Source organism: Macaca nemestrina, chromosome 16, assembly GCF_043159975.1.
Source record: "Macaca nemestrina isolate mMacNem1 chromosome 16, mMacNem.hap1, whole genome shotgun sequence".
NCBI classification, from domain to species: domain Eukaryota; kingdom Metazoa; phylum Chordata; class Mammalia; order Primates; family Cercopithecidae; genus Macaca; species Macaca nemestrina.
In genome coordinates, this window is record NC_092140.1 from 104,819,805 (window position 1) to 104,837,650 (window position 17,846).

The following is a 17,846-nucleotide window of genomic DNA, read 5'->3' on the forward strand; positions in this document are numbered from 1 at the left end:
GGACTCCTGGGCTCAAGCAATCCCCCTGCCTCAGCTTCCTCGGTAGCTGGGACTGTAGACGTATGCCACCTGCCCAGCTACTTTTTTTAAATCAATTTTTACATCTTTTGGTATAACCAGAGGTATTCAGTGTCTTAAAACTAGGACTGTGAATCACAGCTACATAGTGACCACATGAGAATCTCCAACTAAGTAGAAGCTGGTTAGAGCTGCACGTTGTATCTTTTTTTTTTTTTTTTTGAGATGGAGTCTCGCTCTGTCGCCCAGGCTGGAGTGCAGTGGTGCGATCTCAGCTCACTGCAACCTCCGCCTCCCGGGTTCACGCCATTCTCCTGCCTCAGCCTCCCAAGTTGCTGGGACTACAGGCGCCCGCCACCTCGACCGGCTAGTTTTTTGGTTTTTTTTGGTAGAGACGAGGTTTCACCGTGTTAGCCAGGATGGTCTCGATCTCCTGACCTCGTGATCCGCCCGTCTCGGCCTCCCAAAGTGCTGGGATTACAGGCGTGAGACACCGCGCCAGGCTAGCTGCACATGTATCTATCGTGAGCCTGGGGTCAGAGAGAAAGGGTTAGAAACAAGGGACACACATAGAGACACATACACAGCCAGGGACGTGGTATCTGCATACCAATGATATTCAACAGAAACCTTTGAGTAAGTTTGCCACAACAAGCCTCATCTGCCAATTTTACTACACGATCTCTGAGATACGCTTCATTAACTAAAACAATGTCTCCTAACAGTCATGTCTGAAATAAAGCTCAGCGATGAAGTTCTGGAATCTCAGGGCCCCATCCAGATGCCCCAGACCACACCCGCCCTGACAAATCAAGAGACCAAGCACTCAGTCTCTGCAGCCCAGGCCCTAAGGACAGCACAGGGATGGCCTCATTCTGAAGGACAGGCAGAACCCACGGTCAGCAATTTCCGGAGCTCATCACACCGACTCCCACCAGCGGGCTGAGAACCTGCCGAGGGTTGCGGGTTCAGTCCCAGGCACCTCCACATACCCTGTCCTCACGGGAAAGAACTTACAGGCAACAAACTCAGCTACTGTCCAGCCAGAAGTCTATCGTCACAACACAATGTCCTTCATTATGCTAATGCCTTAAAAATGTAGACCTGAAATGATATCCCAGCCAATGAGATCCTGTCACCCGGGGAGCGTGACCTGAAATGATATCCCAGCCAATGAGATCCTGTCACCCGGGGAGCGTGACCTGAAATGATATCCCAGCCAATGAGATCCTGTCACCCGGGGAGCGTGACCTGAAATGATATCCCAGCCAATGAGATCCTGTCACCCGGGGAGCGTGCCTCTGGCAGGGGAAGTAAGTGTCAGTAGATTGTGGCCAGACATGTCCATCTGGCATTTCCAAGACCACAGGGCTGCTTCATCCCAAATCCGAAGCCAACTGGAAGAGAAACGGAGTGAACATCTGTGAGATGGCACAACAGACCTGGCTCCTTCATTCCCTTGGCTATCCGGGTGTCCGTTCCACCCCACGAAGGTCTGAGGACTTACAGGTGACGCACATGGGAGCGTGTCATAGCCCAGGATGCCACAATGAAAAGAAAAGAAAATGCTTGTCATTCCCAGTGCTTTCTCTTTCTGACCTAGAAATGGTGCTGGCAGTGTGGCTCCCCTCCACAAACCCCCATAGTGAGGGAGCCTCCCTGCTACCCCTGCCCCTTTCTTAGAATGTCTCTTTAATGCTTGGCTGCAGGTGTACAAATATGGTCCCGGAGTGAGTGAGACTGAAAACGAGAAAATAAAAGGAAATAAATCAATGAGACAAAAACTTGCTCCTCGAAAAAAAAAAAATAAATCAATAAAATTGATAAACCTCTAGCAAGAGAACAAAGACAAAAAGAGAGAGGACACCAATCACCAATTTCAGGAAGGAAACCAGGGATATCACCACAGACCCTGCAGCCATTGAAAGACAAAAAGGAGGACTACCGAGAACTTTACGCTCTTAACAACTTAAAAGAAATGGACCAATTTCTCAGAAACGACAAACCATCATAACTCAATCAAGATGAAACAGACAATCCAAATGGTTCCACAACCATTAAAGAAATTAAATTCATAACGAGAAAGCTCCCAGAAAAGAACCCCACCTTGGCCCAGATGGCTTCACTGGAAAATTCTACCAAATATCTAAAAATGCATTAACAAAAATTATACACAATCTCTTCCAGAAAATAGAGAGGAGGAAGAACTTCCCAATTCATTGTATGCAGCCGGAACAGGCTGAGTATCCCTAATCTGAAAATCTGAACCCCAAAGTGCTCCAAAATCTGAAACTTTTTTAGCACCAACATGATACTCAAAGGAAATCTCTCTGAAGCATTCCAGATCTCAGAGTTTTGGATTAGGGATGCTAAAACAGTAAGTATATAATATTCCAAAATCTGTAAACATCCAAAATCTGAAATATTTCTGGTCCCAGGCATTGGGCTTCTCCAGCTGTATGACCTTGATACCAGAATCAAATAAAGATAGCACAAAAAGAAGAAATCTGCAGACAAATATCTCCTATGAATTTAGATGCAAAAAAAATTCACAACCAAGCATAACCAGGTTGAATCCAGCAATCCCAAGTAGGATCATTCCAAGTATGCGAGGCTAGTTGAACACGCGAAAGTCAATCCATGGGATCCCTTGGTATCACCACTTAGTGAGTGGCAACGCAGCTTCTTCTGCCCCACCCTGACATCAGCAGCAAGACACTGTCACAGGTGGAAATGCAAGCCGTCCTTCCATCCTGTTCTAGCTCCTACCTCAACTTGGAGGTCAGACCCCTGGAAATTCACACTCTCCTATGATTTGTGGAGAGCTGCCTCACCTGCAGATGGCAGGGGTGGCAGGGAACGGCATTCCTTCCTCACCTGCTGACCCAGTACCCACACGCCTGGACAGAGGCACACAGCTCGTTTCCAGCAGGCTCCCTTAGCGCCCTGAACCAAGTCACCTGGCACCTCTCCTACCCTGAAAGCATCCAGCTCTACCCAATTAACGTGCCACGCAAGGGTCAAACAGAACCTCAGCTTACTTTGTGAGCCCAGAGGATCCTGAGACAGAAGCGCCCACACCAGTGAGTCCTAGAGGGGCAGTGAGTCCTAGTTGCCCCTGCCAACGCTCATTCCATTCACTACAGTCAAAGGTCAGGGGCCAGGCACTCTGGCCACACATGGAACCCACGCCAGGCCTCACTGAGAAGGAGAAGCTCTGCAAGGCCTTTGGAGCTTTTCAACTTAAAACACGCACAAGCCTACTTAGTCTCTTCTGTGAAACTTCCCCAGTTCCGCTCCTTTTGCTATTAAAAGTTGCTCTTGAAAGTTTTGAGGTAAACTTGGAAAACACCAAATATATGTTCAACTACTGAAAGACTCCAAAACGAAAATTCAAGTTCATCTGGGCTTGGAAGTTGTGAGTCAAAGGGGTGTCACTGCACCCTGTGTTCTACTGTGGCTTGGAGCAACTGTACGGATTTGCGAGACGGGGAGGTGGGGCCCCGGAGAGGCTTGCTCACGTTTGCTGACTCGCAGTATCTGGCATGGAAACCGGCCACAGCAGCATAGATTTTCCTACAATAAAGTCAAGAATCCTTAAAACAACCCACCAGAACTGTGTCAGGTACACCGCTGTCTGCTAGGTGGGAGGCACACTGTGGCTGGCACAATCATGGTGGGCAAGATTTCTCCAGGGCCACACTGAGACCAGGCATGGTTCTGCCGCGCGGCCCCGGAGCCGTCCGGAACACAGGGTACCCACGTGGATGCTCGGGAGTGCATGTCAGCAGCTACTTCAGGAGCACGGTCATGACCAGCGCGCCAGTGCTCCAGTTCCAGCAGGCTCCCCCAGCGCCCTGAACCAAGTCACCTGGCCCCTCTGTCGCCCTGAAAGCGTCCTGGCTCTACCCAATTAACACGCCAAGCAAGGGTCAAACTCCAACCTGCTACTGGAGTGCTGGCACGCTGGTGGTGACCCTGCTCCTGAAGTAGCTGGCCAGCGGAGGTGCTGCCACTGAGCGGTGATGGTCAAGGTCAGCACCACGACAAGCCCTCCCTCCTCCCCGAACGCCTCCGTGTTCCCTCTCCGCCAGCCTCGCCCCATAACTAAAGCCCCTCACACCTTGGAAGTCATCCCTGTGGCGCTCGGGGTGCCGGGTAGCGCCATTCCCACCCCACCCTGCCAGGAGAGGACCTGCAGTTTCTAGAACTGCCTGGGGCCCGCTACCTAGAGATAGATCATCCTTATTTTTAGAAACAAATTATCGTCTAGACTTTCACCAAGGTAATTCTTTGGGTTTTATTCACATTGTCTTAGTTTCCCATTTCTCTTGACCTCTTCCTGTTCTGTCACAAACTGTAGATTTTGGCACTCAGTTCCTTATAGGGACTCCAGGCACGTGAGTCCCCACAGCGGCCAACACAGAGACATATGCAGGCTTCGCTTTCTCAGGAGGCACGTCACCGCGGAAAGCCAGGAGTAAGAACGTTCCTGCTAGCCAGTAACACAGTGTCACTCAGGCTGCCATGACCACGAAGCAGGACAACCGAAAGCACGGGGACATCGCAAGTCAGCAGAACTACCAGAGCAGCCCACCTCACCCCTCCCGCCCGCCCTCCTCGAGCAGCAAAAGGAAACACCAGAGTCCTCCATGGCTCCTGCAATGGAGAGTTCTTTGTGTACACCTTCCCCCCGATCCCCTTACACCAGAATCCCACACTCTTCCTTGAATGGGCTCACACCTTTCAGATTGGAGAAAGCAAGATTTTACTCAGGGTGCTAAAGTATCTTACAAATAAAAAGTTGAGATTGCCTGTAAAACCCCACAAGGTTTTAATTCAACAAGTGAACATGGGCAAGGAGTCTAAAGTTGTTCCTCTTTTCTAGACAAATGGAAATATTTTAAATAAATCTCCAAGAAGGTTCTGATAGATCAGTGTTTCTTTAAAAATACCTTGACACTGACTGATATTCAAGAAATTACTAAGAAATTCAAACCGCCGCCGCAACAGCGGAAATCCGAGCACTGTTTCTTGAAAATACAGGAGCCTTAAGTGGATTTAAAGATCAGGACACAGAATCGAGGCAAATGCACCCGACAGTCCAGTCAGACAGTGAACCTAACAGGGAACCCAACGTGAGCAGCAGGCTGCGGGAGGCCACGTCTGTCACGCACACCTGCCTGGTTTGGAAGAACTGCTGGGAAATTGAAATGCAACACTCAAGGAAGCTGGGGCACGGTCAGCTTCCCGGCTGCCATCTCAGGCAAGGCTCGGTGTGTGTCCGTGCGAGTCTCAACAAGGAACTGTGGAGCCAGGTGCGGATGACTCGAGCCGGAGCAGCGTCCTCCCCACGCTGTGCAGCAGGGTACTTCCGGCCCTTGAGCCTTCCACAGTGTTTTTGCAACACAGGCGTGGGCAGAGTCTTGCCTTCCCCCTGCAGAAGCTGGGCAAGCGCCACCAGGGAGGCTGGACGGCTCCACTCCCAGGTCCCGAGACTTCTCCGCCTCGTCCTGGGGTCCAGCTGACCTATCTCCCCCAGGCGCCAGGACCCCTCATGCAAATGTACACGGGAATGCGTGCAGCCAGGCCATTTCCTCACCTCCATGTAAAATCCTTTCATTAGAGGATGATGTTAAATATATTTACATATCATTTCCTCTTTATATGTAAGACAAGCATTTACTCTAACAAGAATATTCATCATTTCTTTCTCAAGCTCTTGAAACAATTAGGTTCCTTCAGGAGACAGAAGTTTACACAAAATATAATTTTTTTTCTTCTTGAAAAATTATAACACTGAGGGGTAAAAGCTGCCTCTGTGGGAAAATGCAGTGGGCCACATGGGTTAGTATGTCCAATGCTATGAAAGGGCAAGAAGGAGAGAAGCCTGTCATCGCGTCCTGGTTTCAGGTGACTATAAGAAGAACCTCTCGGGCAGACAATGAATTGCTGCATTTTATTTTGTTTCTAAAGCTGGCCCTTGGTCTCCAGAATAGAGCAAGAAGAACCAAGCAGCCTCCGACTTTCCCAGCTTCCAGGCTTTCACTGTCCTGCTCAGCTTCGGGAGGGAGGGAAGAAAGGAGCAAGGAAGGGAGGCAGGAAGAGAGGAAGGGCACACACACCTCCACCAGCCGCCAGGCCTCGCTGATGATTGCATACTGCAGGCGGTTCAGAACAAAGCCGGCCACCTCCTTCTGGACTCGCATGGGGCACTGTCCAATCTTCTTCATCAGGGCGTGGGTTCTGTCCACCGTCGTAGGGGCCGTCTCCGGGTGGGGGACCAGCTCAACCAGCGGGATGTAGTACGGCGGATTCACCTTAGGAGAGAGAGAGAAGTGGGGGAGTCAAGGAAATGACCCTGGGTTTGAGGCACTGCACCTACCCTGAATGGTTAGGAGCAGCAGATGCATCTTTGGAATGGTGCCTTTAGATTCAGTGGCCAACAACAAGATACTTGAGAAAGAAATTTGTTCACAAAGGAAAGAGAAAAAGGGAACCTGATGCAGAACTGTGTGGTTTTATTAAAAAAAAAAAAAAAAAAACCCAAAATACAAAGTTGGAATTTGGAGGAACAGCTTGCTATCCTGTATGTTTACGGCTAATCTTCACAGCCCTGGCCTCCCCAGGACAGAGTCTCTCTGCTCCCATCTGTCTTGTCTTCAAAGCTTCCTCCCAGCCCACCCCCTGAGAATCATGTCTTCCCATCTGCAGTCACCACAGGCTCTGACATTCTCCTGTGTCAGTGTTAAAAATTATTAGCAAGCTGGGTGTGGTGGCTCACACCTGTAATCTCAGAACTTTGGGAGGCCGAGGTGGAGGGATCACTTGAGCCCAGGAGTTCAAGACCAGCCTAGGCAACATAGCAAGACCCTGTCGCTACAAAAAATTAAAAAAATTAGCTAGGTGTGGTGTTGTGTACCTGTAGTCCCAGCTACTTGGAAGGCTGAAGTGGGAGAATCACTTAAGCCCAGGAAGTGGAAGCTGCAGTGAGCCATGACTGTGCCATTGTACTCCAGCCTAAGTGACAGTGCCAGATGATCTCAAAAATAAATTATTAGCAGTGTCTTCCCAAAACTTGGTATTTCCTTAATTCCTCCATATTGTACCTTAAGCGTCTGCCTCTTCCAACCTAACATCACCTTCCTGCTCTAGAAATCAACAAGCATCAACACACCTCAGCAGCCCCAGCACCCCGACGAGCCCAAGACAGGAAGGCACTGTACAGGTGAGTGAGCCCTGAGGGAGGACCCCGGACTTTACCATTCAACTCTTGTGTTCTTGGTTTACTTTGAGAAACTGTTCTTACAGATTCCTCACAGGGAATTATCAAATGTCCATAGAAAACAGTGCTTGGTAGAACCTGACTGGCCTGAGCACTGAACCAAGTATACCACAGCAAAAACTGGTCTCCAAATGGTGCTTTTAAATGGGTTTTCCTCCACCATATGGGTGACAAGTAGAATGTCACATTTGCTCAGTGATGCTTCCATGAGCAAAAGCTTCCATTTAAAGATGACTCCCACAGAAGAGGGAAGGAGCAATAAGGACCATCCTGGGCACCCGCTCTGCCCTCTCAGGAATCAGGAAAAGATGGCTCCTGTTTCCAAATAGACAGATGGTAAATCAATGTCTCAGGAATCAGGAAAAGATGGCTCCTGTTTCCCAATAGACAGATGGTAAATCGATGTCTTGGTTAAACACCTGTCACTTACTGAATTCTTATAGAAATACTTAACCTCTGACCTTTTGAAAAATCAAGATTAGAAGAACTGGAAGTGTGTCTTTCTCAGATGAATTTTGCTTTATTTTATATAAAGCAGGCATGCTGGGGCTGGGTCTTTCAAACATTGTAAGCCTCACTGGTAGCAAAAACAGATGGAGACAAGGAGTTAGAAAGCATTTCTATTTAAAACTCACCAGTTCCCTCCTCTCAGTCTTCTCTGCAATTTTTCATGCTCACACTTTCCCTGAGTGATGGAGACCCCCAGCCCGACACAGTGGCCCACCTGTGTCCACTCCCTGGTGTCACCACCAAGACTCGAGGACACAGAACACACCTGCGGGTGTCACACAGATCCCAGCCTCACCCTGGAGCCGGATGCCTTCCCTTGGGCACATCCCAGCACAGACTTGTCTCATGCGGGTTACCCCCACGGTCCCCCACCCTGGGAGGTTCCTGATCTCAGTGAGAATGTGTCATATCCCCACACCCAAGTCAGTGCCAGAATAAGTGTCCCTGGCCCCTGCCTCTCCCTAGCCCCTCTCACTTTCCACTGAGAGGCGAGGCCAGCTGAACTTCCTGGGTCAAGTGTGAACTTGGGGAACTTTTCTGTCTTACAAAAGGATTGTAAAACGCACCAATCAGGAACTTTCCTGTCTTACAAGAGGATTGTAAAACGCACCAATCTGGGCTCTGTAAAATGCACCAGTCAGCAGGATTCTAAAAGTAGCCAATCGCGGGGAGGACTGAAAAAGGGCACTCTGACAGGACAGAAACGGAACATGGGCGGGGCCAATTAGGCAATAAAAGCTGATCACCACCCCGCCCCACCCTGGGGCTCAAGTCCAGTGTCTTTCCTTGCTGCGGAAGCTTTGTCCTTTTGTTTTTCACAATAAACCTTGCTACGGCTTACTCTTTGGGTCCGTGCTATCTTTAAAAGCTGTAACACTCAACACCAACGTCTGCTGTTCATGAAGTCAGCAAGACCACAATCCACCAAGACCAGGAACCCACCGGCAAGAACCAATTCCGGACACACCATCAGCTACTATAGTCCTGTTACTTCTCTTCATTCTTCTCTCAGAAAAACCATTGCCACCGCCACCCTCAGCTCAGGGCCCGCGTTTCCAAATAGATTCTGCACTCCCTTCATGGGACTCCTGCTGGTGTCTCAGCCCCTCTATCTCATCTTCCCAGAGCAATCCGTGTTGTGGCAGGAGCCTATCCAATCCACAACAGCAGCAAACAGAACGGCTGGGTGCAGGGGCTGGGGTGGGGTGGTGGGAAGTTAGGGTTTCATGGGTAGGGGATGCAGTCTTATAAGACGAGAAAGTTCCATGGATCCTTGGTCGTGGTGGTTTAACTAAGGAGAATGTCCTTAATGCCTCCGAACTGCACACTTAGAAATGGCTAAGACGGTAGATTGTTATGTGTATTTTACCACAGTTACAAACTTTAAAAGTAAAAAACAGGACTTTGCTCATGACTTCTCCAGCGAAACATCTTGCAGGGTTCCCCAGCACCCACGATAACAAGGCACGCGGCTGAGTAGGATGCAGAGGCCAGAGACTGGGGCCCCACCCAGCCCCCCGAAACAGACTTCCATCCACACCGACTTCCATCCACACCTGCGTGTCCACCTGCCGAAGTCGCCGCAAAAGGACCTTGGGGTCTCCTGGCTGGGACAGTCTCCCTAACCTCAGCCCTCGGCCTCTGACCCAAGAGGTCAATCTTGTCCATCAGGTCAGGTGCCCTTTGAATTGACCACCGCAGCGGGGAGGGGAGGAGACCAGCGAGGAGACGAGGCAGCTTCCCCCGCCCCCAACCTTCCGTGTGGGACTGTGCGCGGTGGACTGAGAAACGCCCCCGAAAGGGTTAGACAGATACCACGGCAGCGCCGCGCAGGCCGCGGAGCACAAGGGGCGCATTCTTCCCCGCCGCGCGGGGCCGTGTGACCGCGCCGACAGCGCCGCCGCCCGCAGACTCCCTTCCCCCCCGCGCCGGGACCAACCAAAACGGCGAGGACCCCAGGGCCGACAGCGCCCTCGCGGGAGGCCGCCGCGCTGCAGACTTGCCAGCCCTCGGTGTTCCGTGCTCCGTGGACAGCCCATCCCCTCCGCCGCGCGCTCGCAGGGAGGCTCCAAGGCAGCTCCGAGCGGCCGCAGGGGCGCGCACATGTGCAAAGGGACGCACAGCACGGGCGCTTGGCAGACAGCAAGCCCTATGGGGTCCAATATTTACCACCAACACCAGGGCAGATGGCTTCAGTGTCAGGCGTGAGGTGAGTCCGGAAAGGCCAAACCCGGGCTGGGGCGGGGGACGGGGCTAACTGGTGGCCTCTCCCCCCACGCCCACCGCACGCCCCAGTCTGCCAGCCGCGGCCCCTTTCCCAGGCAGACGCGTCCATACAGCACAGTACTTGGTGGGCTCGAAGCCCCCACTAGCCCCGTCGGACCATCGTCTTCCCAGACTGAACTGAGGAGGAGAAAAACCGAGGGAGCTTCTTTGTAAAGTGTGGCTAAACTATCAGTAGAAAACTGCCACTCTGTCAGTGCTCATTAGAGCTCAGTAAGGCCTGAGACTGCGATGCAACGTGCACACCGTTGTCACCGACAGGCCCCAGCCGGCACATCCTCCTCCCCCAGCCCCTCCATGTGGGAATTCCGGAGTCACTGCCACGAGGAGTCGAGGAAACACCACAAATGACACAGGAGAAGAAAATGTGCAGAACACAGCCGGCCTGCGCGAACAGCCCTCTTCCTGGGCCTGCAGTGTGGCCATCAGCAGCTCCAGTCCTGGAAGCGCACCCTAAAACCCAGCCCCAACTCCTGCGCTGGGAGTACGTGCCGCCTGGCCAGCGCCTTTCCCAATCCACTGACCGGAAGTCTGGCCCCGCCCCAGGGAACACGTGGCCGTGGCCGTGCCACGAGGGCTGCAGGCTTCGCTGTATGGGCGGAGGCAGAAGCAACCTTTCCAATTCGCTGAATATCCACTTTTGTCACGGCATGAACAAGCCTCCCTTTTCTTCATCCTATTTTCGGCCCAGGCAAAAATCACTAATGATTGAAACAAAGGGCCCCAAGCAGGGACTGGGGGCCGCAGGGTGGGCTCCTGGCTGGCCACGAGGGGGGGGCTTCGTGGAAACTGGGGTTCCTCAGAGATCACAAATAGGTCTTGATTTTGTAGGGACTGCCTGTCCAGTCCCCTAGAGGTCCCGTGGGGTGAGCAAGAGGTGGGGCCGGGCGGGGTGCCTTTCTCCTGTAATTCCATCACTTTGGGAGGCTGAGACAGGAGGCTTGCTTGAGGCCAGAAGTTCAAGGCTGCAGTGAGCTATGATGGCACCACTGCTCTCCAGCCTGGGCGACAGAGCCACAGAAAAAGAAAAAAAGAGAGAGAGAGAGAGAGGTGGGCAGCTGGAACATAGAGGAAAGAAAGGGAAAAGTCCAAAGATGGCTAATTTGGGTTATTTGATTTGCTTTAACATGGGTTTTGTTTAAAAAGAATTTGTAACAATAAGGAAGATATTTTTAAATTATTATTATTATTTTGAGACGGAATCTCGCTCTGTCGCCCAGGCTGGAGTGAGCGGCACGATCTCGGCTCACTGCAAGCTCTGCCTCCCAGGTTCACACCATTCTCCTCCCTCAGCCTCCCGAGTAGCTGGGACCACAGGCGCCGCCACCACGCCCGGCTAATTTTTTGTATTTTTAGTAGAGACGGGGTTTCATCGTGTTAGCCAGGATGGTCTCGATCTCCTGACTTCGTGATCCACCTGCCTCGGCCTCCCAAAGGGGAAGAATAATTTTTAAAATAAGGTCTGGACTTTATGCTGTTTCATTAAATAAGTGAGCAATAGTGGGATGGAACAAGAGTAGGAAGGAGGGAGAGAAGTGTCATTATTCAACAGTTACCAACTCCTGCTGGTCAAGGGACTGGGTTGGGTGTGAGGGAGAAGAGAGTGACTCAAGTGTCCTCTCACCCATCTGGCAATTTAAAATTAAAGAGACACAGTAAAGGTCTCGTCAAAGAACTCAGGAGGTATTTTCTGAACAACTTTATTTAGATTAGTTTTGTTTTGAACTAACTTAGAAGCAAGAACATGGGTTAGAAATTAGGAGGCTGACCCCTTCCACTGAAGCAATCAAGCAGCAACCTAGAAAGTGCTGAGGCCTCCAGGAGCCCTTTCTGCAGACGTGTGTATGTCACCAAAGCAAAGGCACGGCAGGCTTCTCAGGACTCGCTTTCAATTAGGGTCCCTCGTAATGTTAATCTCACTCATATTTGAGTGGTGACCAAATGTGACGGGTTCTCTTCTATTTTTATGCATCTCAGCCTCCTTATTTTATAACCATTCCTCATTCTTTCCATCGAATCTCCCAGGACCATGCAGCTATGTAAATGGTGTTCCAAGTTGCTGCTCTTCTTAGCACACAAAACCTGGTGGGCATCTACAGATCTGGTAGGCGATTACCTCCACACTCGAAATGGCTCTTGCTCAGAAAGAGGAATTGCCCCGCTCTTGATCCTAGGCCCTGGTCACTCATGCTCGGAATACTGCCCGACTGCTGTGACATCATTGCTCCCCTCTCTGACCCGTCTTCATCCCAGGAAGGACCTTCATGTTACCCTCCCCAAGCAGCACTTCCACGACATCACACTGATGCTCCGGACCCAAGCTGTCTGTCCCAGCTCTTCAGAGTAACGCTCACGATTCTCCAGACCCAACCATTACTGAGCCCTCCAGTGTTCTCCCATGGCACCAAGGCATGTGTGCTCATGCCACCAGGCTGGCCTCCCACAACTCTGCACACCGAGAGGGTCCTTGGCCCAAGGTCTTTGCTTATGCTCTTCCCCAGGCTCGGACCCTCTCATCCCTTCATCAGCCCAACCAGTTCCTAGCCAGGCTGGGCCCTCTGTGTTGCTTCTCCCTGATCTGAACCTCTGACAACCTGGTGATGCCAAAGGTGTGGTCACTATTTTGTACTATTATAGTTATCACAGCTTGAGCTAAGTCACCTTTCCCGTTCGAACAGGCGTCCTGGTTCTCCAAGGTCACACTGAGCTCACAGTTGGGGCTCAAATGTCGTTCACTGAGTCTCCTCATTCCCTTCCTCACTTCAATACGTTAACCGCTAAAAGATTCCTTGAGTGCTTGCATGCCAATTTGAAACTTACTGTCCAAAGCACCTCATAATGTACTCCTGGCAAATAAGCTTGCACAGTTAATTACAGTGAGTGGGTGGAAGGGAACCACACGGGGGAAAAAAAGTCCTTAAAGTCAGACCTGCAGTCAGAATCTGAGGAGCAGGACCCATTTTAACATTTTAACAAAATGGATCCTACTCTGAATTGTGTTGAGTAAACTACACCGTGCAAGCGACATATCTATAGAATCCTACACAATGTATATGTTTTTGATGTAGCACTTTTACATTGATAGTAGAATTATTTGTTTATTAGTCGGCCTCCTCAGCTACACAGTTACTTGGGGGTGAAAGTCTCAAAGCATTGTTCACTCTATTCCGTTGCACGTTAGGTACACAGATATAAATCCAAGGAATTTTGGGATAAAATTCTTTTTTAAAATGCTGGTATTGTGCAACTCTGTAAATACAATAAGAACCACGGAACTGCACAATTTGAATTGGCAAACTGTGTAAGTGAATCATATCTTAATAAAGCAGTTTAAAAGACTAATGGATTACTCACAAGTTATTGGCCCGCTCCCCCACAAAATAAAAATTAAAAAAAAAAAAAAACAGAATGAGATACAATCAATCCTCCAGATTTAAAATACTCACAGGATGAGCCACGATGCATTGCTTTACATGGACCAAGCCAGCAAACAGCTTGGAAGGCATGAGACAAGAAGTGGAACTGCTTAAGATCACTCGATCATCCACGATGGAATCTAACTGAGCAAAAATCTTCTTCTTCAGTTCTAGGTCTTCTGGAACACACTCCTGAAAAGGACACGTTGAAATGACTATTCATGACCACTCGACTCAGTCAGGCCCCAAGCAAAGCATTTCATGTTTGTTTCATTCCTCAAATGAACCACTTTGAAAATGATGAGGTTCAGGACATGTTATCCCAAAATATGGCAATTTGGCATTTGAGAAAACAGCTGAAGCAGGGAGGTCCCTCTGACCTTCTGCTCTCTCCTCCCCTAAAGCAGGCTGTAAGAGAATTTTCTGCCCTTCCCTTGAAGCAGGTCATAAGACCCTCATACCAGAGGTACCCTCCCTACACCCAGAGAAAAACAATCTCCTTGTCTCTGAAGACACAGGGACACAGGGGAGAATCTGAACAAACAGGCCTTGCCAACTTCCCTCTAGTTTAATGCCAGCTAGATCATACCCCTTTGTCCTATCATACCTCTGAAAGACTGTCCATTCTTTATCAAACCTAAGCATAAAAATACGGAGGTTTCCCTGTGTCTTGGGGTCTACACTTCCTTATGAAGGCTGCTGTGTCATGTAAAACTTACAATAAATACATCTGTATGTTTCTCTCTTGTTTATCTATCTTTTGTTATAGGGTCCTCAGCCATGAACCTTCCCATAGGAGAAGAAAAGATTTTACTTGTTCTGCCTTACAAAATCCACCAGCAAGATTTAAGGACAAGAAAATGCTGCTGGAAAATATGATAAATCTTGATAACTCTGGCAAGTGGGTGATGAATATATGGGAGTTTGTTGTACTTTCTAATTTTGAATAGCCTGGAAATTCTCATAATAAAAAAGCCTGCCAACGATATGGGGGTGGATTCTACAAACAAAACACACAACAGCACCCCAGGCAAACTGCTAAAAAACATCAGTAGTTATCATCAACATTTATTTTCCCTATCTGCTTTGACCATCAGATCAACAGATCTTTAAGGAAGAATCTCATCTTCATGAAATGAACAAACATGTTACATCCATAATTCCCAAAAGGCTTCTTGAGAATCCATTTTTAATTGGAGATCCTTTTGAAAAAGATCTCCATTTCCAAAAATCCAAAACTACGTTAATCGGGGTAGGGGAGTGGGATAAAGATGCAAATTTGGATTAAATACTGCAGATAACAACCACTCTGAAGTTCTAATTACAAAGCTAGAGTGACAGTGAGATGACACCTTCTAACACTCAGCACTGGCCCACAGGCGAGGCGTGTTCCCTGCCACATGAGGATGAAGAGGACACTGCCCTGCTGTGGATGGAAGCAGACCAGGGGGAAGATGCAAGAGCTGCTCTGACACTTTGGAAATACTAGAGCTGTCCTTCTCCTCCTGACATCTGCACCTCTGGGATCACACCAGGGGTCACTCCTAACCAAGGTCCCTGCTCACCTAGGGGCAACAGGTGCTGCAGGGGAGGAGGTAGGGCCTCCCAACATGCCCCAGTGACTTCAGGAGAATGACTCTTAGTGTGGTGCAATAACCATCCCATCAGAATCAACTGCGTGGCTTGTTAAAAATGCAAATTCTTGGGCTCCCATCCCGGACCTACTGAATCAGAGTCTCTGGGGGTGGGTTCCAGGCATCTGCAGTTCTAACAAGCATCCCTGATGATTCCTGTTCCCACTAAAGTTTGGGAACCACTCTTCTGAGGTGTGTATCCCAAGTGTCAGTCCTTAATGCTCTCGGTGCAGTGTGCCACGAAATGCATCCTCAAGGGTTTCCTCTCCATCCCAACTACTCAGCGATAAACAAGGTGCCCTGATGGGAAATGGGAAGGTTATTAGCACTGCAGCCATCTCATGGTCTCTAACCACCTGATCAATTTCACTAAAATGTTAAATTTACGTATCATATTAGGTCATGAATACAGTACAAACACTAGCAGATAACAAGAATTGTGCAGATGTGAAATTCAATGCTGAAGTACTACTAGAAATTGTATCAGAATCACCCTTCAAAAATAAATGTTTTCAAGTTTAATTGAATAATGCTAATAGTTAATAATATCTAACATATTGAAATCAGCTGTGTGGATAGTGTGACATGAATTTTGCATCTATATTATCTACAAGATTTTTAAAGTTTTATTGTAAGGGTAGGGAGCCCATATTGGATTTTTTTAATACTTTTTAAAAATATAATCAAACCATGTGAATCTTTTTAAAGAAACAAAAGGTCGCATAAGCACCACATCTCAAAGACGGAAAAAAAAAAAAATCAGTCATTTAAGAACTGTAAAGCCCATTGTGTTAACTCCCCTTATCAAAGGGGGAAAAAGAGCTACAGTAGCTGGCTCATTGTATTGAGTCATTCCTGGATCAGTTAAGTCTGCAAGTTGGGTTAAGTTTAAATGGAGCCTTGTAGCAAAGCCAGAGACGAAGAATGATGCAGATCCTGTGTAAGCTAATAAAAGAGTCTCCATGAATAGCCTTATTGTAAGCCTGTCATGCAGATTCTCCCCTGAAATTCTATGCCTTTCTTCAGATCATTTGATTATCAAAGAGGCAAGAAAACCTGAACCAGAGGAAACTCAAATCTGTTCCAATTATGTAAGAGTTTTTAATGGCACATTTGCTTGAAGTTTTGTTGCTGTAGTTGTTGCTGTTTTTAAGAGTGACCCAATTGTGTTGGATGTGCTGGGCTGGGGTTATAAGGATGCTGTCCGTATCATGACTGTGTTTATTTCCTTGCTATTATTCATTCAGATACCCGTGGTCTGAGAAAGGGAGTCTGACAAATTTATCAGGACCTTCCTCACTTGCAGTTGGTTACAAAGCTCAGAGAAGCTGCCATCATTCTCTTTGCCCTAAAGGGATGGGGAGGACAGGCAGGGAAGAATGTCAGTGAGACAGCTGAGAAGGTACCTGCACTCCCTCTGCAAACCAGAGAGATGCGCCCCATGCACTCTCAACTCTTTCACGGGGCTCTTTCTAGAGACAGGCACCAAACGTGAAGCACTAGCAAAAATTCTACCACTACTAAAGGTAATCAGCTTGATTTTGCTTAATTAAAGGTCGACAGCATCTTTCAAAGCACTGACTTTTGTTTGTTTGGGTTTTGTTGGTTTTGAGGCGGGGGAGGGAGACACAACTCATGACAAATATATTCTCATGCACAACCACCATCAGCATGCCCAGATTTTGACAAATAAAACTCTGGGGAGAGGTAAAGCACAACGCAACTTCCCAGTTCTCACAACTGTTCTGTCAAAAGGATCACCCGCTTCCTTAGACTGATCACTGGCTCAGGCAGTATGAGCAGGTGAAAGGTGAGGCAGAGTTTAGACACTGTATGTGGCATTTCCCTGCCTTTCTTGAAGGGAAAACAATGACATGATGCTATTCCAGGCATTACTTTTAATGCTCTCTAACTTGTATTTTTAAAGTAAATCAATTATAAGCTTCAGTGTTTCATGGTTAGTAAAAGTTACCTGTGTGGTGAATTCAACTTATTAGGGCCCTGATGCGGAAAACTGGCACAGCCCCAGCAAGTCTGCTACCTGGACCATCCCCAGGGGAAGGGCGTGCTGGGTAAGTACTCACTTCTGAAGTTTATCCACTTGCTTATGCAACGTACATTTTCCAAAACATAGATTTTCATGATGAAAAAAATTCTGTCAAGTTTGTTGTTATTGTTTTTAAATCCATCCAGGCATTTAACTATTTTTATTTTTATTTTTTGAGATTGAGTCTCACTCTGTTGCTCAGGCTGGAGTGCAATGGCATGATCTCGGCTCACTGCAACCTCCATCTCCTAGGTCAAAAGGTTCTCCTGCCTCAGCCTCCCAAGTAGCTGGGACTACAGGCCCGCACCACCACACCTGGCTAATTTTTGTATTTTTAGTAGAGACGGGACTTCATCATGCTGGCCAGGTTGTTCTCGAACTCCTGACCTCGGATGATCTGTCCACGTCAACCTCCCAAAGTGCTGGGATTACAGGTGTGAGCCACCACACCCGGCCAATCTAGGCATTTTAAATAGGCATCCTGTTGCTAGAAAATCTGTATTTGCTAGTGCAAAATATCTGGAAGCAGGCTTCAATGTGCTTTACAGAAAGAAAAAACAAATTAGAAGACTTCAATACTTAGGGTACTTTACATGCAAAGAAGATCTATTGGATAATTTTAAGAGGAAGAGACATGGTAAGAAAGGAAATAT

General features: G+C 48.5%; 1 protein-coding gene across 3 annotated transcripts in view; it reads right to left on the reverse strand.

The window, feature by feature from the left end:
- LOC105490295 (crystallin lambda 1) overlaps positions 1–17,846 on the reverse strand; it is a 112,976-nt gene that overhangs the window by 17,987 nt on the left and 77,143 nt on the right. For 2 of the 3 annotated variants that reach the window (XM_011755788.3, XM_071081682.1), the window contains 2 exons: positions 13,543–13,704; positions 6,144–6,338 (listed from right to left, as the gene is read on the reverse strand). In XM_011755788.3, the coding sequence (XP_011754090.1) occupies positions 6,144–6,338; positions 13,543–13,704 (357 nt within the window). The remainder of the gene's footprint in view (positions 1–6,143; positions 6,339–13,542; positions 13,705–17,846) is intronic. The other variant, XM_011755791.3, reaches the window with a different exon arrangement.